Raw genomic sequence first — 22935 nt, 5'->3', positions numbered from 1 at the left:
CTTTCATTTAAAGGAGTAAAAAAGCAAGCTTTCAACAAGTGACTGAAAAGAAAATTGCAATTACCAAAACCCGAGCAGTCATGTTTGTGTTCGAAAACATTTGTCAAGTGACTGTCAATACTGGACAGTTTTCTCAGGGGAAAGCAGAAAGAACAAGGAGACAAGTGAATAGCACCTGTAACAAGATAAGAGAGGCACCTACTCCACCTGGCCAGCCACAAATACCCCGCTTCTGGGATCACTGCTGCTTCAAGCACGCAGCCAAGTCTAAATGAAGATTTAATTGTACCAACAGAGTGAATGTTTGTAATTGTAACCTTAGGACCAGCATATAAATAAGATACATAATAATTCAAACGATTTATGGTGCATGTAAAATAACTTCAATAGACCGTGATGCTCTTAACCAGCTGTTGAGCGGTTTCATGTCTTCCTGTTTGTTGAAGCCAGAATCAAACTAACATGAAACAACTGACAAGTAGGAAAGATTCTAGCTGTCTGTAAAGTGACCAACAGATACTGAGCCAAGGGTGCAGCTGAAACAAAACCCAAAGGGTAGACGTCAGTACAGATTAATCCACAATATGTTTTAAAACAGACAATGTAACAGCAATGTAGAATTAAAGCATTAATTAATGATTCCAGCGTAGGGCTGGAAGTGCTAGGTTGGGAGTTGTATTTTTCATTGTTCCAGCAGTAAAAAGGTTTCTCCTGACTTCTTATTGGATTTAAAAAGGACGTCACTTAATCATTAACATTTTTTTTAACATTACTGACTACAATAAAAAAGGTCAGATTAATGTTTCAAATGCATTGTTTTAATCATTCATTTGATTTTTAATTAAAAGACAGCAAAAAATGATTCTGGTACTAGTCTATCTTCACAATTATACAAACTAGGACTGGATCTTTAAAACACTGAGAGCCTTTAAAGAAGTTAAATCCTCCATGGTTAATATCTGCTTAAACTATTTCAGGTAATAGTGAATTTCACTTTAGAAAGCTTAACAGAATTGACATGGCCAGTCTAACTTTAACAACAGTTGACAAGCATAGCATTGCATCATCTTTACATGCTGGTGAAATGGCGAAGGCTTGTAGTTAGTTTGAGAGTATTTACACGGAAAGCAGCAGACTCTGGCTTATGCTCCAGAATTTTGGATGCTTACTCTCTGTCATAGGGTAGACCTTGTTGACTACAAGATCCTTGATTGGGAAGGCCTGGCCGACCGATATAATTGGGGGGGAGTTTTAGAATCTCCTCAGTCCAGGGACTGACTGGCTGGCCACCATCAATGTACTGTGCACAAGTACATAAAGGGTGACTTGGTGATGGGATACCAGAAAACAAAAAAGATTAATGGTTATGACATACTTGACAAAACATCACCCAATTGAGATCATACAGACAGCACTTCAGTCCCTATAGACAAAAACAGAATACTTAGCAAGGTATCCACTTCAGTGGGTTAAACTGGGCATGTCATTATAGAGCTTTGTAGGTATATAAATTGAAGAAATCAATGCATTCCGCTGGTGTGCATGTTAACAGTGCAAACTAAGTCCTCACACCTGCACCATCTAAATCTTTAAACGGAATTAGTGAGAAAATGTACTGGTACCTATGTAATTAGAGAAGCCACTATCATACATAAGATTAGCTTTAATTACCATAAAGAAAATGTGAGTGATTCACACAGATGACCCCAATGTGTCTAAGGTTTGAATGAACACACTTATTTCAACTTACCATGCTCAAAATGTTGAGCATTAAACTAGGGGTGAGGGATATGGAGTGATAGCTGGTATGCATTCCTATTTGCAAGCTTACAAATACCTTTCACCCTTTTCAAAGAGAAGATGGCCACCAGAAACTGGAACTTGCTGCTAATTTGATGATGCAAAGATTAGCAACCAATCTCTTAAAAAAAAGATGACATCATCAGGAATGTTCACTTTAATCTCCCTTAAAGAATCCCACAGCCTGGTGAGCTGCAAAATGCATAGAATTCAATCGATCTTAGACTCCCACTTCAAGGGGAGAGCAGGTAAGGGGAAATTCAACCCATCAACCATCAGAAAAGTTCACATCATTTTACAGTATGGGAGGGGAGCTACTTGGTGTCCATACCTTTTTGAAAGTCATTCTACAGAAATACTTCGTGGTGTTGTTTTTTTTTCAGACATTTCCATGTGTATTGGTATGTTTTCATGGTAGTCACAATTCTACAACACAATACAGCTTGCCAACATGTCACCACATCCTGGTGCTTACATGCCCATTATTACGCTTCATAAATTCCAGTGGATCTGGATAATTTTCTTGATTCTAGAGGCTGTTGCAGGTAGTCCCTGGTTGTTGTTTTATAACGGTTCAAATGATGGACCTATGACACCAGGCAATGAGACCGCATAGTCGTTTTTAAACATCTATGCAGTTCGGTCTTGTGGTTAAAAGTTTAAACAAACAACTGCATCAATGCTTGCAAGGATAATATAAAGGTTGCTTTTCTGTTCTAGCAGCTCCCTCCATTTGTAGGATTGTAGAGTTAAACGGCACGGAGACAGACCCTTTGGTCCAACTCATCCACGCTGACCAGACATCACAATCTGACCCAATTTGCCAGCATTTGGCCCACCCCCTCTAAAACCTTTCTATTCATATACCCATTCCGGTGCCTTTTAAATTCTGTAATTGTATCAGCCTCCACCACTTCCTCTGACAGCTCATTCCATACGCGCACCACCCTCTGTGTGATAAAGTTAGTCCTCTGGTCCTTTTTAAATCTTTTCCCTCTCACCTCAACCCCATGTCCTCTAGTTTTGGATTCCCCCGCACTAGGCAAAAGAACCTGGTTGTTCATCCTATCCGTGCCCCTCATGATTTTATAAACCTCTTAGGTCACCTCTCAGCCTCCAACACTCCAAGGGAAAAAGCCCCAGCTTATTCAGCCTCTCCCTATAAGTCAAACCCTCCAATCCCTTATAAAGCTTTTCTGCACCCTGTCAAGTTTAACAACATCCTTCCTATAGATGGGAGACCAGAACTGTACAGTATTCTACAAATGGCCTCCCCAATGTTCTGTACAGCTGCAACATGATGTCCCAATTCCTATACTCAATGTTCTGACCAATGAATTGCATTCACTGCTTTATGGGATCCTAAATTCTGCAATCTCCTGTAGCAGTGTCACCATTTGAGAAATTTGTTTTCCTCCAATTATGACTTCTGACCTCCTGCCCCTGCAGCTGGCTAATAAGGATTCAGCTGCTGGCTCTGAATTTTGAATTTCCCTAAACTCTTTACCTTCCTCTCCTCATGTAACCAAGTTTTTTGGCACCTATACAAATATGTCCATATGCAACACGGTGGAAAATTCGATCTAACAATGCCATGATTTGCCTTGGGATCTTTTGCTATCTTAAAAGTACGATATAAATAAAAGTTGCTGTCAACGCACATTTCACTGATGGTAGTACTCAGTTTTCTGACCTTCAGGCCTCCCTCTCATATTTGAAGGTGGAGACTTTTGTCTGGTTCGATGGGCAGTCGAGATGCTGGAGTGGTATAGCCAATTTCAGGTGCAAGCTCACACAATGAGGGCTGACAGGTTAGGTATCCACAGGGCATGGCAGCAAGCAGCACCTTACACATTTCCAATGGAGACCAGCTGACAATGTAGGCCGTGGACCCTGGTTTTCCTTCTCCTTAAACGGCAGGTAGTGATTCCAATTGGAGCACTGCTGCAGCTTAGATCAGTGACTGGTGAGCAGAGGTGCCTTCAACAGAACAAATCAGCAACTCCATTCTTGAAGCAGGTGATTGATGAGATCCACTTCTTGGAGCTTGATGTTCAACTTTACACTTTATAAAATACGTAGATTTCTGAGGCATGTCAAGTGCATCAATTATTTTGTTAAGCGATGGCAAAAAGAAAATCGACAGGGAGTATTTGAAGTTCAGTGCATCAGCTGCATATCTTTAAGTGGTGTTGGGGACTGTTTGCCTGGAATATTAGGCTTCTCACCCCTACCTTTCTCTGTCACTATAGGCCATGCATGACGGACAGTAACACTGTTTCTGTGGACCAGGCAGTGGCACTGATTGCAGCACTGCCCTTAAAACAGAAATTTCTGGAGAAACTCAGCAGGTCCGTGGAGAAAAAGCATAGTCAATGTTTCGGGTCCAGTGACCATTCTTCAAAACTGCTCTGTGCTTGTAGGACAGACAGCAATGTTATGACAGGCAACAGCACGCCAACTGTAGGCCATGCATGATGGACAGCAACACTTGACTGTAGTCTACAGCAGCACTGTTACTGTAGGACATGGATACATCTGCACCGTGACTAGCGTTTAGGGGACAGACAACAGTCTATCACTGTAGGGGGTGTAGAAGTCAACGGATATCCTGAAGGACAGACAAACAGAACACTGGCTATCCACTCTGATCAAAACAACACGACATGATAACTCAAGAAAAACTGAATCAATTGTGGACGCTGTAAATCAGAAACCAAAACAGAAATTGCTAGAAAAGCTCAGCAGGTCTGGCAGCATCTATGGAGAGAAATCAAAGTTAAGAGTTGAGAGGAAGGGTCACTCGACTTGAAACGTTAACTCTGATTTGCCTCCACAGATGTTGCCTGACCTGCTGAGCTTTCCCACAACAAGACGTTTTACTTTTGAAAACTTCTTCAAACATCACTGTAACCTTTGTTAGAGTTTAATTGACTTTTTCAAGAAGGGAGTCATGAAATGAAAAGAAAAAGAAAGTTTCCCAAAGCTATTCCAAACATACATATTATCAAGAACAATCAGAAATAATGAGAGAATTTGCCATTTAACAGAACACTAAAAAGGTACTGTACACCAGAAATAACAAGATTCATTCCTCATTTAAGAGTTCCACATAACCAGAAAATTGCACTGAATATTAACATAAATATTCCTGCATACTTCTGGGCCTGTGATTTAAGATCATAGGAGAACTCACCCAAAACATACACACTGCCCACAAGCTCAATTTACTTAACCACCTGTACTCAGATGCACCTGCACATCAGCCCAGCTGAGCAGAAAGTTACCCCTGTAAAACCAAACTGTTTTTCCATGTTCCCTCATCTGATTCCCTGGTGATAACTGATAGCATCTCTCACCACTGTTTAATCACAACACAAGGTAAATACTACTTTTTGATCAGTGACATACTTTGCTAACACAAATTCTCTCCTTGCTTCACAGCCCAGAAAACATTTGCACACCTGAAAATGCGTTGTCTTTGTTTTAATAGATCAAGTGCAATAATAATATTGAGCATGGCTGATAGAAGTTTATCCAAACCTGGCTGTGAACTGTAATGATCCTGACTGGTAGCAATACTGGCTAAAAGAGATCTTCGAGTGAAATCTGGCTTGAAAGGCTATTGGTTTTTATCTTGGCAATTTGGTTAACATTGTGATCAGACACTGAACATATTCACACCAGGCTGCTAATGCACTTTTAAGAAGAATGCAAGCTCAGTACACAAAAAGAAAATAAAGCTAAATGTATACAATATAGAAAGATATTGTCATAAACACTGAAAAGGTTCAACCTTTTTTCCCCTGAAATATCCTTTACAGATACTCAACCCCAGTGAAATATCTACCTTGAAGTATCGCTCCTAACCTCATTTTAATATTTCTTATTGAACTAACAAGGTCAGAAGCATTTCTTTTTGGAACATTCTTGCATATTCACCTGACAGGATTCTATGTGCTACTGCCCTCCATGGGTGATACAGACACAGGCTAATTTCCTGACTTTTCCTTGACTCTGAGGCTGCTAAAACAGGAAGACTCCTTTCCAGCTCTGATGATCTGAAGACTTACTAAAACTCAAAAAAACTCTGTCTTTCAGGTGAGGTGGATATTTTCTTCTGAACTCAACCCATTTGTGGCCTCTGGCTTTCTGTCTTTGCTGTAGGCCATAAAAATTTCACTTAGAAAACTCCCCAGCAATTACATGCTTTCTTATAAAGGCAGTCTTAAATTCACTGCTCTGAAGACGTTGACCCATCATTTTAAAGAAAAAGGCAGAACTTCATAGTATTGAAAATGGAAAGCAATTTACCTTTACTTCAGAATCCAAGCTCCTAGAAGTATCAATAACGTATTATTAGTTTCCACCACACTGGGTGGCATGGTGGCTCAGCTGTTAGCACTGCTGCCTCACAGCATCAGGGTCCCAAGTTCGATTCCAGCCTCGCGTGGCTGCCTGTGTGGAGTTTGCACATTCTCCCTGTGTCTGCGTGGGTGTGCTCCGGTTTCCTCCCACAGTCCAAAGATGTGCAGTTCAGGTGAATTGGCCATGCTAAATTGCCCATAGTGTTAGGTGCATTAGTCAGGGGAAATGGGTCTGGGTGGCTTACTCTTCAAAGGGTCAGTGTGGAGTTGTTGGGCCAAAGGGCATTTTCCACACTGTAGGAAATCTAATCTATTTTAAGATACAATGTCAATTCAGCTACAATTCTCAGAGCTACACCCTGAGCTGGCTGAAAACTCCTGCTTATATCAATTTGCATTTGCAGGTATTAAAAAGGGGAATTTATAGTGTTCCTACAGTTTCAGAGCAGCTCACAGACATCAGTTTCCCTTGAACCAAAGTGTCTGATATAAAAACATCCTTCACCTTCAGAATACTGGCCCTTGGGAGCTTACCATTCCATGACCACAATCAGTTCCATCAGCCAGTGGCATGTGCTGTGTCCGGCAACCTCTGTGTACCCCTTCCACACTCGTGCACCACAGACGCTTACATTGTTTCTGTGTAAAGAATGAGTTAATGTGGTAACTCTCCATTTATTTTTAAAAGTACAAAAATACATTGTATAAATTCAACGTCATGATTGTTCAATTTATTAAAAGCAATAGCCTGACTGAATGCACTATTCTGCAAAACCTAAAAATTTGGTATGCTCAGGGGAAATGCTTTTGACCACATGTTCCCAAGTTATGCTTACCTGTGACATGTAGATCGTATTCTGCCAGGAAACAATTAATGCTCAAAGTGGCATCAGTACTTCTCATATTAAGCTCCATTTCAGTCTTGTCTTTAATTCCAACACAATATATTTGCTTTTGTTTTTATTGGACAATAAACTCATCAATCTGAAGCCCTGTTTCCTTCACCCCAGATGCTGCCTGAGTATTTACAGCAGTTGAAGTATTTATTTCAGATGTAGAACATCCATTTGCAATATGTGCTTTGAATTTTAATGTCACTGTGTGTTTTGATTGCTTTTTCTTCCCCAAAGGCATGACAAAGACCAATTTAAAACAAGAATCTGGACAATTTGTTTAAGCAACAAGTAGCACTGAAAAGGTCTGGCATTTACGTACGACATTTAAACAAAGAATTTTCCCTTCTCATGTAGGTTAAGAACCTCATGACTTCTAAATCTGCATGACAGCCAATTAATTATTTCTGAAATGCAGTCGCTGCTTGAATGTAGGGAAACACAACAGGTAATTTGAAGCACGGCAAGATTCCATGAACTGAAATGAAATGCTGGCAAGGTATTGAGTTAATGATATTTTCGGTCGGGCAGGAGCAGGGTGGGGAGGTGACAACTAACAATTAGAACGTCAGAGAGAACACTCATTCTGAATAAGTGTCAGTCACTCTGAAAGGCTGCAAGGCCCTCAGTTGAAAGTGTTTTGCTGTTGATGACAACCCATCACAGGTGAAACAGATGAACACTATCACTATTGTAAGGACCAACTTCTGAAAAATACCACTTTTTAAAGATCAATTATTTTAAAATCAAGCTATAAATGCCTTTTCTTGCCAGAGGTTACATTAATTGCACACAAACATGGTCAGTGTCACAGTGAAAAGCAATTTAAAGTCATGAGCATATGGTATGTGTGGGGACAACACCTTAATGATCACCAATCCTGTCATTTTAATCGACATGGATACAGCAACCCACAGCATCTTGGCATATGCCAGGGAGTAACAACTGGGTGCGCACCCATCCAGATAGAAATTTGAGCTTAAACTTGCAAACCTGCCAGAATTTCTCTGTAATTCCAGCAGGAGGTTCCACAAAGAAACATCTGCAAAAACATGTGGTGCACAGTGATCTCCCAATCAGATTTTTGAATTCGTCAAATACATTGAACATGGTGGCTGTGGTTTTGGGCTTTAATTCATATTTGTTCTTTCCAATACTCAGACTGACCCTGAAGCAAGTTGTTTAGTACTTGTGATTAAAAAAAAGCATTGGCAAAATGACTTAATTACTCCTACAGAGAAATATATTCACAGCAGCATAACAACATAGATCTTGGCTTCCCCTACAAAAACTATGATACAACTTTGATCTAATTTCACTGGAAAAGTTGAGAAGTAGAGGGCCTTTAAAAATGAGTTAAGGAGAGTTCAGAAACAGTATGTTCCTGTTAATGTGAAGGGCAAGGCTGGTAGATGTAGGAAATGGTAGGTGACCAGAGAAATTAAGGCTCTGGTCAAGAAAAAGGAGGCGTATGGCAGATATAGACAGCTGGGATTGAGTGAATCCCTATAGAAGTATAAGGGCAGCAGGAGGATACCCAGGAGGGCAAAAAGATGACATGAAATAGCTTTTGCAAATAGGATTAAGGAGAATCCAGAGAGATTCTATAAGGTCATCACAGGCTAAAGAATAACTAGGGAGAGAATTGGGCACCTTAAAGATCAACATGGCCATCTATGTATGAAACCACAACAGTTGGGTATGATACAAAACAGGTATTTCATGTCAGTATCTACTGTGGAGAAAGACATGGAAGCTAAGGAACTTGGGGAAATAAACATCATGAGGTCTTGAAAGAGATTTTGTGACACAGGTGGTAGTATTGGCAATCTTAAAATGCATAGAAGTAGATGAGTCTCTGGTACCTGATGAGGCATTTTGCAGGAGGCTAGGGAAAAAATTATCAAAGGGTCAGTTAGACTCGAAACATCAGCTCTTTTCTATCCTTACAGATGCTGCCAGACTTGCTGAGATTTTCCAGCATTTTCTCTTTTTTGGGAAGAAATTGTCAGGTCCCTTACTGAGAAGTTTGTATAATCAACAGCCACAGGTGAGGTGCTGGATTATTGGAGGTTGGCAATATGGTGCCATTATTTAAGAAAGACTGTAAGAAAAAGCCAGGAAACTATCAACTGGTACGTCATATGTCAATGGTGGATAAGTTGTTGGAGGGGATTCTGAGGGACAGGATTTACATGTATTTGGAAATGTAAGGACAGATGAGAGATTGTCCTTATGCATGGGAAATTGTGTCTCACTAACTTGACTGAGTTTTCTTTAAAGGGATGACAATTGATGAAGGCAGAGTGGTAAAAGTTGTCTATATGGACTTCAGCAAGCATTCAACAAGGTTCTGTATGGTGGACTGGTTTGTAAGTTAGATCACATGGGATGCAGGGGAGAGGTCAACTTGATTCAAAACCGGCCTGAAGGTAGAAGACAGGGTGTGGTGGTGAAGGGTTGCTTTTCAGACTGGAGGCCTGTGACCAGCAGCATGCCACAAGGATCAGTGCTGGGTTCACTGCTTTTCATCATTTATATAAATGATTTGGATGTGAACATAGCAGGCATGGTTAGTAAGTTTGCAGATGACACCAGAATAGTGGAGAAAAGTACCTCACAGTACAAAGAGACCTTGATCAGATGGGTCAATAGGTTAAGGAATGGCAGATGGAGTTTAATTTAGATAAATGTGAGATGTTGCATTTTGGGAAGGCAAACCAGGGCAGGACATATACACTTAATGGTAGAGCCCTGGGCAGTATTGCCGAACAAAAAGATATTGGAGTGCAGTGCATAATTCCTTGAAAGTGGAGTTGCAGGTAGATGGGGCCACAAAGATGTTTGGCATTCTTGCCTTCATTGGTCAGAACATTGAGCATAGAGCTTGGGATGTCATGTTGCAGCACGAACATTGGTGCGACCACTTTTTAGAATACAGCATACAATTCTGGTCGGCCTTCTACAGGAAGGATGTCATTAAACTTGAGAGGCTGGAGAAAAGGTTTACAAGGACATTGCCAGGACTGGAGGGTTTGAGCTATAGGGAAAGGCTGAATAGGCTGGGGCTTTTTCCCCTGAGTATCAGAGGCTGAGCAATGATTTAAAGAGTTTATAAAATCAAAGGGTTATGGATAGGGTGATAAGCCAAGATTTGGAGATGCCAGTGTTGGACTGGGGTGTACAAAGTTAAAAATTACATAACACCAGGTTATAGTCCAACAGGTTTAATTGGAAGCACTAGCTTTCAGAGTGTTGCTCCTTCATCAGGTGATTATGGAGGGCTCAATCCTAACACACAGAATTTATAGCAAAAAATTTACAGTGTGATGTAACTGAAATTATACGTTGAAAAATTGATTGTCTTTCTTAAGACTTAACAGACAATCAATTTTTCAATATATAATTTCAGTTACCTCACACTGTAAATTTTTGCTATAAATTTTGTGTGTTAGGATTGAGCCCTCCACTACCACCTGATGAAGGAGCGATGCTCCGAAAGCTAGTGTGCTTCCAATTAAACCTGTTGGTCTATAACCTGGTGGTGTGTGATTTTTAACATGATAAGCCAAGGCCTTTTTCCTATGTTGGGGGAGTCCAAAACTAGAGGGCAGAGGTTTATGGTGAGAGGGGAAATTGAGAGGGCAACATTTTCATGCAGAGGGTGGTGCGTGTATGGAATGAGTTACCAGAGCATATGGTGCAGGCTGGCGCAATTACAGCATTTAAAAGGCATCTGGGTGGGTTGATGAATAGGAAGGGTGCAGAGGATATGGGCCAGGTACTGGCGAATGGAACTAAGTCAGATTGGGATGTCTGGTCACTGCGGACTAATTGGATGAAGGGTCTGTTTCCATGTTGTATGACTTGACAAATACTTCTGACAAGAACAGTGACCTTGATATTCACTGTAGTGTCGGTTCAGAGCAGGAGGAATTCTGGTCAAAAGTGAGTGATCCCTCACAATACTGAGTTTTTAAGTAGGAGGTATGCTTGAATTTATTTCCCATTCAGCTGCTAATTTGGCTGCCAATGACTGACAAGGCGACTGAGTAGCAGGGGTAGGAGCAGGATACAGAATGCTCTGGAGGAGGTTGTCCAACATAATTACAGGGCCCAGTGATTGCAAGAAAATCAGGAAATCTGATGGATCATGTGGGGAAGTTCATGACGGGATGCTGTATTTAGGGATGATTTTGTGGCAAGATTATAAGGAATCAATTTACAGGTTTAGATTTTGTACACTCTATACTCTCTACTCCACATGCAGTGCTGTAAAGGCATCTACTCTATGGTCTTCCTCCCTTCCTCCCTTCCTACTGAATTTCCTAGCATTCAGTTGAAAAAACACAAAACCGTGCTGTAATAGGGACATATAGCTTCTTTCTACAATTTCAACAACTGTCTGATATCTAAAGAGCTAATCAGTCCACATGTACCTTATCCAACCTCCATTACAATTGCATGTGGATGGCTTTCAAGGTGGCTGGGTTTGAAATTAATTCCAAGCCAAATCAAGCCCACCCATTACTGAGAGCTAACATTGTCCCCGTTTGGTTTGACTTGTGCTCCTAGCCATCTCTATTGTTTCCTCCAGGCTTGCAACCTGCTGAGAATTCTACATCCCTCCAGTTCTGGCCTTTGTTCATCTCTGGTTCATTTCATTTCTCCACTGACAGTTGTGTCTTTAACTACCTCGGCTCTAATCTCTGCAATTTCTAACTCGGTCCTCCTGGCTTCTCCATTGCAATTAGCACTGAGCCATTTGAAGCAGTACTGACACATTCCAATGACATTGAGGACATTTCACCTGATGATGTCCACTTATTGCCTCAGGTACTCTACTCTCTAGTCTCCTATGACATTGGCAATGAAATGCAAATCTGGAGCATAAGATAAAGGAGATCTGCAAGTAACTTTTTTTTAAAAGACATAAATGTAGCAGCTATTCAATGGTATCTCGTTAGTAGATGCAGGATACAAGAATGCTTGGGTCAATCATTAATAATGAAAATTACTGACCCATGAAATCTACACTAATGAACATGTCTCAATGTCAGCAGCTGTTGATCACATTGTACAATCTTGCAACTCTGAGGTTCTGGAAAAGAAATAAAATCCAGCGCTCACATGAATCCATCCATCCACTTATCCAACTACACACCTCAGAGAGAAGTTACTGTGGGATGGTCGTCTTGCTTGCTCATTGGATAACGAGTGGGAACCCCGCTCTATTATCGCGAGGAGATCTGACATAATCATTAGGAATCAGGAACTTATCTGGATAGCATCAGAAGTCCCGTTTCATTCAGCCCTGAGTACGGCAGAGATCCCATCCCCAAGACGTTCCCACCAATTAGAGGTCAGCAATTCTCCAGTTTCAACAGCAGAACCAAGAGTGGTGCCCATTGCCAGAGCTACACTGTAGGAGAGATCCCTAGATAGAGAGGCAAGTGTGGGAAGCAGTGGGATTAGGAGGAGGATGACTTTAAGGGTCTCAATTGGACTCCGCAAAGGCAGGGTGCTCTCCAACCTTCCTGCCTGTGATTTTCTAGGAATGGAGTCAAGAGGTTGGTTGGGTCCCCAGCCCATACCCTTCCTACTAAATCAAATGGTTCCCTCCTCATCTCCTGGGGAATTACAATTGGCCTCAGCAGGCACTGGGCTGGGGAAAGGAAAGGAAGAGGCTTCGGGAAGGAGGACTCAGCAAGGAGCTCTGCTCCAGATTGCAAAGCATGATCTTTATTGGAAAATGCATTTACATAGCTGCCAGAGGACAGGTAGGGACCTGGCTGCAATACCATCTAAAATTACTGCTTTTAATACCGAAGGCATGTTTTTCAAATTGGTTTATTAAATAATATTGAGGCATTAGGGATAGGTTCTCAGGCAAACAGTAAAGGATAGAGATTGGCATCTCTGGGAGAGCAAGGAAATTGGGTTGGGAAGGAGGAAGAAAAAGTTGAATGAAACAAAATGAATAAAGATGCAGTGGATAGTTTGCAGGCATTATGGTTCTATTACAATTCCATTATAATTCTATTAACACAGGAGGTGGCACTGTGGTTATCAAAACTATCCCTCAAAGACTGACTGAAACATTAGAGCAATAGTTGAATCAAACTTAAGGTTGAAACTTTATTGCTGGAACAGCACAGCAGGTCAGGCAGCATCCAGGGAACAGGAGATTCGACGTTTCGGGCACAGGCCCTTCTTCAGGAATGAGCAGAGAGTGTTCAGCAGGAGAAGATAAAAGGTAGGGAGGAGGGACTTGGAGGAGGGGAGTTGGAAATGTGATAGGTGGAAAGAGGTCAAGGTGAGGGTGATAGGTCGGAGTAGGGTGGAGGCGGAGAGGTCAAGAAGAAGACTGCAGGTCAGGAAGGCGGTGCCGGGCTGGAAGGATCCGGCTGAGACAAGGTGGGGGGAGGGGGGATGAAGAAGCTGGTGAAGTCCAAGTTCATCCCCTGCGGTTGGAGGGTTCCCAGTCGGAAGATAAGACGCTCCTCCTCCGACCGTCGGGTTGTTGTGGTTTGGCGGTGGATGAGTCCAATGACCTGCATATCCTCGGTGGAGTGGGAGGGGGAGTTGAAATGCTGTGCCACAGGTTGGTTGGGTTGGTTCGTCCGGGTGGCCCAGAGGTGCTCCCTGAATCGCTCCGCAAGTAGGCGGCCTGTCTCCCCAATATAGAGGAGGCCACACCGGCTGCAGCGGATGCAGTAGATGATGTGGGTGGAGGTGCAGGTGAATCTGTGGCGGATATGGAAGTTTCCCTTGGGGCCTTGGAGAGAAGTGAGGGGGGATTGTTCCACATACCCTCTTCGTAGGGTATGTGGAACAATCCATCTTCCGCAACTACACTGGCCCCACCCCCCATCTTTTTCTTCGCTACATTGATGACTGTATCGGCGCTACCTCGTGCTCCCACGAGGAGGTTGAACAGTTCATCCACTACACCAACACCTTCCACCCCGACCTCAAATTCACCTGGACAGTCTCGGACTCCTCCCTCCCCTTCCTAGACCTTTCTGTTTCTATCTCAGGCGACCGAATCAACACGGACATCTACTACAAACCTACCGACTCCCACAGCTACCTGGACTACACCTCCTCCCATCCTGCCCCCTGTAAAAACGCTATCCCATTCTCCCAATTCCTTCGTCTCCGCCGCATCTGCTCCCAGGAGGACCAGTTCAAAATACGTACAACACAGATGGCCTCCTTCTTCAAGGACCGCAATTTCCCCCCCGACGTGGTCGACGGTGCCCTCCACCGCATCTCCTCCACTTCCCGCTCCTCCGCCCTTGAGCCCCGCCCCTCCAACCGCCACCAGGACAGAACCCCACTGGTCCTCACCTACCACCCCACCAATCTCCATGTACAGCGCATCATCCGCCGTCACTTCCGCCACCTCCAAACAGACCCCAGCACCAAGGATATATTTCCCTCCCCTCCCCTATCAGCTTTCCGTAGAGACCACTCCCTCCGCGACTCCCTTGTCAGATCCACACCCCCCACCGACCCAACCACCACTCCCGGCACCTTCCCTTGCAACCGCAGGAGGTGCAACACTTGCGCCCACACCTCCCCCCTCACTTCTCTCCAAGGCCCCAAGGGAAACTTCCATATCCGCCACAGATTCACCTGCACCTCCACCCACATCATCTACTGCATCCGCTGCAGCCGGTGTGGCCTCCTCTATATTGGGGAGACAGGCCGCCTACTTGCGGAGCGATTCAGGGAGCACCTCTGGGCCACCCGGACGAACCAACCCAACCAACCTGTGGCACAGCATTTCAACTCCCCCTCCCACTCCACCGAGGATATGCAGGTCATTGGACTCATCCACCGCCAAACCACAACAACCCGACGGTCGGAGGAGGAGCGTCTTATCTTCCGACTGGGAACCCTCCAACCGCAGGGGATGAACTTGGACTTCATCAGCTTCTTCATCCCCCCTCCCCCCACCTTGTCTCAGCCGGATCCTTCCAGCCCGGCACCGCCTTCCTGACCTGCAGTCTTCTTCTTGACCTCTCCGCCTCCACCCTACTCTGACCTATCACCCTCACCTTGACCTCTTTCCACCTATCACATTTCCAACTCCCCTCCTCCAAGTCCCTCCTCCCTACCTTTTATCTTCTCCTGCTGAACACTCTCTGCTCATTCCTGAAGAAGGGCCTGTGCCCGAAACGTCGAATCTCCTGTTCCCTGGATGCTGCCTGACCTGCTGTGCTGTTCCAGCAATAAAGTTTCAACTTTGATCTCCAGCATCTGCAGACCTCACTTTCTCCTTGAATCAAACTTAACCTTGCCATATCTGTGCTCACATTAATTCATTTCCTTAGCATTTCTTTTTGTGAACAACTGTACATACACAACTCTTGACCATAAGAAATAGTTCTAGAATTCTTGCACGTGCTCAGCAGCATAAAATGTTCCCATCATATCGAATATTAGTGTATGCCGAAATGCCACTCTACAGGGAGAAAAATTCATTCATGGAGTGTCACCTCTCACAATGCTGCACAGACTTCCATGAATCCCCTGGGTTCAGACAGCACTGTTGTCCCATACCTGTGTGGCCCTCATATAATTTCTCCCCTCTTGGTTTTATATAGTCGCCTGCATAACAACATTTACATGTTTACTAAGCAAAAAGTTATAAAATAACTCACCATGTACGGGCAAACTTGCGACCCAGCACCGAACATTAGTTCGCATTGTTTGTTCACATCATAGATTTGACCGGGTAACTGGGCTGGAAGGTCATAGCTCCTTGTTACTGGCTCATCAAGCAGGCATTCTCCATATCCAGTGCTAGAAACATACAGGGCAAGTCTGTCAGCTTTTAAAGTCAAATATCATGACCATTTGTCGGGTCTATAGGTGGGAGGGGAGTGCAGGGGGGTAAAATAATTAAAAGAGCGCACAAGGCATTCATAGCATTTGTTGCGAATGCAGAATCCTTTCGACATACACATCTGTCAACGAAAGGCCGCCAGCATTCTCAAAGATTCATCCCACCCTGGCAACGCTTTTCTACAACCTCTACCATCGGGGAGAAGGTACAGAAGCCTGAACACATGCACCAGCCGGTTTTGTAACAATTTCTATCCTACTGTTGTTAGAACACTGAATGGACTCACAAACTCTTAACATTCGCCTGTACCTGTGTTTTTGCCACTGTTTACTTATTATGTATTTATCTATGCTACTTAACTGTGTGATCTGCCTGTATTGCTCGCAAGACAAGGCTTTTCACTGTGCCTCAGTACACGTGACAATAAATTCAATTCAATTCAATTCAATTCTCTTGGAATTCTGGACGACAGAAATGCCAATAACAAGTAGTAACATCATAAATCATGTGCTGGCCAGATTGAGTCTAATGTAAAATACTAATTACTAGCTGGTCCATGTTAAACCTGCAGGCCAAATATCAGAAAGAGATGCTTGTCTGCATTTCAATGTACCTAGTAATTCATACCAGCACAATCTGCTGGTCAAGCTGTTGCAATCATTAAAATTCCAATTCTGAGGGTCTTCATTTATAAACAATGACAAAATCAAATAGGATTCTTGCCTTTTCATCATATCAACTATTTTTAAATATTCCTTTTTGGGGATATGGATGAGGCCAGCCCTCGAGGGGGCTGTGGTGGACCATTCTTCCTAAAACGACTTTAGTGCTGATTGAGGCATTCTTCTGATAGGGAGGCAGTTCTAGGATGTTAACTGGCACAATGAAGTTCCCGAGTCAGAATGCTGGATGGTGGAGGTGAGGAAATGTTGATGCAGCCACTGCTCTTGCTCTCCACGGTGGAAAAAGTCACAGATTTTGAAACATTCCATCCACGGTTTCACATATCCCATTTCCTAACTAATATAGTAGACAGCTACATATTAAAAAGGGCCAGGATGAGGCACGTAAAGTTGGAAAGATTTTCGACAAATATGTTAGGCTCTGAAGGGGCAAGGAAGTGGCCAAAATGGAACCTAAAACTGAATTAAAGCCAGGAACTACCATACTAGAGTTTTATCAAGCTGACTATCACAATGCCTGCTAACATTCATTCAAGAGACTGTGTGATGACTGCTCCAGTTAATGAACTCCACAGACAGTGAGCAGTTACTTGGAGCTAAACAAGGATTTGAGATCGATTCCCAATGCTACTTAAAGGGACACTCGTACCTTAAAGCGACACTTAGCATTTGCTCATCACTGCTGCTGAAGATAAGATGGTGATCTCTGAAACACGTGGTAGACATCGTGGAAAGCTTTGCCTCCAACAAGTGATCCACTTGATCAACATTCATGTGCAAGCCAGTACCAACCACCACAGCTTGGTCTCGTCTCTGCTAAAGTATCTTTTGAACCAGCTTCCAAGAGGCTCTCAAGAATGATCTGGGGCAATCCAATTTTTACTTGTCTTTTCTCCCAACTGGGGAAGTATTTTCCTCTCAGTTTCTTCCCTACAGCGAAGTTGATTGTAAGGTCTAAGGAAAGTGCATTTTTGATCTTCACGTAAACTCTCAGCATAACCCTCTGGTTCTTTGGCATTTTTCCAACTGAGAGCGAGAGGGTGCGGAGTTGAAACCCTACTCCAGGGAGTCACAATGAGCACAGATTAGACTGACATGCAGTGATTACTTGGCATGGACGGCATCTTTCCCTTTATCATATTGTAAAAGTTCATGAGACCTTCTTAGCTTATAGAAGCAACCATCGAACTAATTAGTAAAAAGGTGGTCAATAGTATGGAAGGGGTATCACAGCCTATCAGTTCATCAGTCCTCTGAATCCTTCAACTACTTCACACTATTCTCCCAGTGAAGGTTCAAAAACAAACTAAAATTGTTTTAAAACACCTACTTGTGCAGAAAATGCATTGACTCCCTTGTTGTTATCTGCAATAATTGTATTGGCTTTCATGTAGATACATTTCCTGATGCTTTTTCTAATATATTTTCTTACATATAGCTAAAAAGGTTAGCATCACTAAGAATCATTAGGGAAAAAATGTCCAGAAGGTGATAACAGAACTTCATGGGACATTAAGCCACAGGACATAAAGCCACAGGACATAGAAAGTACCTGATTTAACTGCACTGCCAAGTCAGTTAATCTCAGCCAAGGTGCTACTAATGCTAGGAGAAAGTGAAGATTGCAGATGCTGGAGATCAAAGTTGAGAGTGGTGTGCTGGAAAAGCACAGCAGATCAGGCAGCATCCAAGCAGCAGGAGAATCGATGTTACTAATGCTGCCAAGTTCCAGTATATAGGTAATGCATGCAATACATTTTTATTACAATTGAAAAGGTTCCCAAGGTTGACGGATATCCAGTGACCTCTGCTGTAAAGAGCATGTACACAGATGTCAAGGGTGGAAAAATAGTCGCGTTTGGCTGCACTGCACTTTGCAAACAGGTCACCAGCACTGATTCAGGTGAGAAATGGAAACTTGACCAAAATGCCAGAAAATGCATGGTGCCAATGTGTGGTACTCCAGTGTAATTCAAACCTTCAAATAAAGAGAGGAGAGAAAGTTGGAAGAATGGTGTTTGCTTTTAATTTGGGAAATCTTATAGCTAGACCGGGCATTTTTTAATAAAAGGATGGTGAGTATCATCATCCAATATGTTGAAGCAGTTGCCGGTCACATCACAATATCAAAGAGACACATTAAATACCATGTTCCCAGAGCTCTTGAACTCAGCCATTGCACAGTGAAAAAGTAATGATTGGAAATGGTTTTATTTCCCACAGAGAGAAAGGGGATATACAAAGGGCTTAAATCTTGTACAATCTTGCAATCATTTCACAATGTTGGAAGCCTGATAACAGGTTCACCTCTCGACCACTGTCAGCGCTCTGACCTGTTACACTCCAGGGAGAAGCAGAAATGCAGACTACCATGTTATGGATAGACCTGAAATGTCCCATTTGCATGCAACTTTGTTGTACTTTTAATTGTTATCAGTTCTTAAATGCCCGCTGTATTTCAAAAGACCTTAGCACCGATCTACCAAAGAATGAAGTGATGCCAAGTTTCCCTCATCAACGTGGATAGCTTTTGTAAAAGGTTCACAATCAAGAGAGCGCAGGGGGAAAAGATCAAAGGGTCATGTCTGGGGAAAATCTAATTATAAATGACATTTCCCATCTTGAAAAGAGGCTTTTTAAGGCAGCTAGTGGCTCAGCTTCATAGCAATGAAAATCCATCTCTGCAGTTGCTATGATACCTTTTGCCCAGCAAAAACATGCAAAGGAACAGAGATTATTTTGTCAAGATAAAAGCCATCATTGATAAATGTGTGTGACAACTTCAGGGGCTTTTGGCCAATTACACTGTCTGCAAACAGCTAGATAAATTGTACTCGTTCAGGTCTACCCCAAACTACACTTCATGTGATATGTATCGTTTCAACACACTGGAAGATTAAACCAAGGAGAGTAACTAAAACAAACATACTCCAGAAAGTCGGTGATATATTTACGGCTACACTTGGACCAGGTCCATGGGCTGGTATGGTAGTTCAAGGTTGGAGCCATCACGTGGAACTGGTGTTTCATTCCTGCCTCTTTGCATTTGAAGCTATCATCGTGAGGCATGTTGAACCTACAAATTAAACAATGATTTACTAGACATGAATGCAAAACACAAATGTAACAGTTGGAATAAACAATAGCAAAGTATAAGCAGAGGAGGATTTGCACAAAAAATTAGTCAAACATTTCATTTAATAACTTGAATGCATAAAGACAGAGCAATGCATTTAATTATTATACTCATAAGTCTGATGAAATGCTGCTTTACAAGTGCAGGAACATTAAATGTCTGATGCTCTTGTCTCTGTAAAGCCACATTTCCAGCAATTGCATACAAAAGGACACTGAGGTCCTTGTGGTGCAGTGGTAATACTCCTACCTCTGAGTTAGGAGAACTGGGTTCAAACTCCACCTGCACTACAAGTATGTAATAACATCTCTGAACAGATTGATGAGATATTATTTAAACATGATTATGTCCCAAAGAAGGCCTGCTTTATGTTCGACCTGACAATTATTGAAGCAAATGGAATTGAGTAGCAGGTCAGGTTTTGAGCAGGAGGCCAGTTTATGTTATCACACAAGCACAATTTGGATCCCACAAATTGTTATAAAATTTGGAGCTCTTCGACTCAAGGTGACAATTAATCGAGAAACAGTTGAAAGAAGAATTCACCTTCCTGGCTTGAAAATATGCTGCCAGTTGTTTATAAACTAGCAAATGGTTGTAAATGTTCCTAATTTTTGTATGGGTTTGACTCTGCAGTCCAATATCTGACTGTTAGATGGTAAAACCTTCAACATGTAGTAGAGGATAAGTCATATTCTGAAACAGATCAGGCCAATGTGAATAGCCAAAGATTGTTTTGACAACCTAATTTTATTTTTATTTAAATTGCAAATTTTAAAAATTGGCAGCTTGCAAAATTGATCTGATCTGAATTTTACCATTGGTTAGTTTAAATGTTGTTGTTAATACTTCAATAATATGTAATGTCAAGATTATTCAATGTTTGTAACACTGGGTACAGCAATGTTCCTTCCATTTTCAGAAATGTAGCTATTGTTGTCATACCTTTTTCCACTGCACATTCAACATCAGCCTCATTTATATTTGGTTCTAATTTAGCCCAGCTCATTGGTTCATCAGAAATGAAGACCATTGCTCCTAGTACCAATTACAATAACCCATCGAGAAATATAATCCACAATATAACTGTATGGCATGAGAAAATGCAAGGTTGAGATTCAAATAACTTCCATCATGCTGAAAAACCAAGAATTCCCTAAAATCTTCTGTTTAACTTGACAGCAAAATTACGAGTACAACAGAAAAATAACTGCAATATCACCTTATCTGGCCTTCACAAACAATTCAGAAAATGATCTGTGCAACATTTAAAAAAAAACTTTTGGCATTTTGTACTCATCTCTTATTTCTATTCTGCGTATAGGTGTTAAATTAGGACGTCTTTCCACACATGGTAATTAATAAACATTTTGTTAATTAATAAAAACCTGGTTAAATTGGCTCCTTCTAAAACATTTGGATTCAGGAGAAAGAGATCCACAAGGGAAGGAATCTTCTTAAATTAACCTTGTTGTAATCTTGTTAGTGAATAAAGAAGGGAAGCTAGTTCATCCTTCCTCACCCTAACAGCTTGTGATAGCCCATCTGGAACAGTAATGAATTGGCGTACTACATCTAGGGTCAACTCATAATATGTATAATCACTTTCGCTATGTAGGAAAGAATTTTGACCTAGAAAGCACAGAGCTGCCTGTTCAACAATAAATATTGTCATCCCCAGGAATAGCAAGACAGGGCGATGCTTTAACGACCAGGAATTTGCAGGTGAACGGTTAGATACTTGTATATAACATACTAGGCTCTGGAAAGGTTAATTATGAGGAGACCATTAAACATCACCCAATGTTAGTGATGTTGAATGGAGTAGGAAGGCAGAACAACTCTGGATCTCAAAGGAAACAGACCGACTATCTGTGACTTCCTCGTAGCTCCAGTGCCAAAAGTCAGTCTTACTAATGCAACCTGTAGCTGATTGCTATCATGCAATAAACTACATCTTATTTAAGAACAAAGCCTCTTCTCATTAACCTACCATGTCATTTCTCTCTGCCATATCAAGCCAGTCAGGTCCCTTAGATCACAACCTAAAAGAAGGTTAATGGCTGCGAATTTACCTGATCTGCCAAGGTGGCTGTATGAAGTTCCATCATACAACAGATACCAGATAGGTTTCCTCCCATAGTCCAAAGATGTGCAGGTTAGGTGGATTGGCCATGCTAAATTGCCCGTAGTCAGGGGTAAATATAGGGTAGGGGAATGGGTCTGGGTGGATTACTCTTTGGAGGGTCGGTGTGGACTTGTTGAGCTGAAGGGCCTGTTTCCATACTGTAGGTAATCTAATCTAATCAAAAAACACTGTCCAGCCGCATTAAAGCAGTCTTGAAAGAGTTTTGATTCTGACTACTTGACAATCAAGACACGATGGACAACCGGTTCGGGTTAGGCTCATTTTACAAAGAATACTCAAGTAATAGTCAGGGAAAATGTCCAAAGAATGAGTATTTAAGAATTCCAGAGTCATTTGATAAGGTTCTCCATAAAAGACTGCTCGCTAAAATTAAGGCACATGAAAAAGTGAAGAGAAATGACTCCCTGGATTGGAAGATTGAAGGTAAATGACAGAATGAGGATAATGGGTATGTTTTGAATTGGAAGGATGTGCCAAGCAGGGGAGAGGCAATAACATAGTGCTAATGTCACTGGTAATCCAGAAACACAGGGTAATGCTCTGGAAACTTGGGTTCAAATCCCACTAATGACGGAATGGTGATATTTGAATTCAATTGAATTCAACAATGGTGACTATGCATCGATTATTATTTTAAAACCCATCTGGTTCACATAATGCCCTGTAAGGAAGAAAATCTGCCATCCATGCCTGACCCAATATGTGACTTCAGACAGCATTGTTGAATCTTAACTGCCCTCTGAAATGGCCTAGCAAGCCATTTCAGTTCAGGACAAGTAGAGCTGGCCTTAAAATACTGACTTAGCCAGCAATGCTACATTCCATGAATGAATTGTAAAATAAAAGTTCACAATGACCTGAGTTCATACTTATTAATGACTTTGATGTTCCAATAGAAGCCGTATGTGCACATTTGCAACATATTATATAAAGATTGATGGCAATCCAGGAGCAGAGGGATTTCACCACAAGCAAATGGGAGGTAAGTTTGGTAAAAAAAGAACTGAGTAATATTTAAATGATGACAAGTTAAGAACAGGCCAGTGAGAT

General features: G+C 42.1%; 1 protein-coding gene across 2 annotated transcripts in view; it reads right to left on the bottom strand.

The window, feature by feature from the left end:
- The window catches only part of LOC122559510 (A disintegrin and metalloproteinase with thrombospondin motifs 20), a 384605-nt gene that overhangs the window by 201374 nt on the left and 160296 nt on the right, over positions 1–22935 (bottom strand). For both annotated transcript variants that reach the window (XM_043709081.2, XM_087997440.1), the window contains 3 exons: positions 19530–19676; positions 15733–15874; positions 6702–6806 (listed from right to left, as the gene is read on the bottom strand). In XM_043709081.2, the coding sequence (XP_043565016.2) occupies positions 6702–6806; positions 15733–15874; positions 19530–19676 (394 nt within the window). The remainder of the gene's footprint in view (positions 1–6701; positions 6807–15732; positions 15875–19529; positions 19677–22935) is intronic.

Source organism: Chiloscyllium plagiosum, unplaced genomic scaffold (assembly GCF_037043375.1).
Source record: "Chiloscyllium plagiosum isolate Xiang-an unplaced genomic scaffold, Cpla_swu_hap1 HiC_scaffold_19, whole genome shotgun sequence".
NCBI lineage: Eukaryota > Metazoa > Chordata > Chondrichthyes > Orectolobiformes > Hemiscylliidae > Chiloscyllium > Chiloscyllium plagiosum.
Note: the sequence above shows the minus strand (reverse complement) of the source record. Positions and strands in the feature narration are given on the sequence as shown.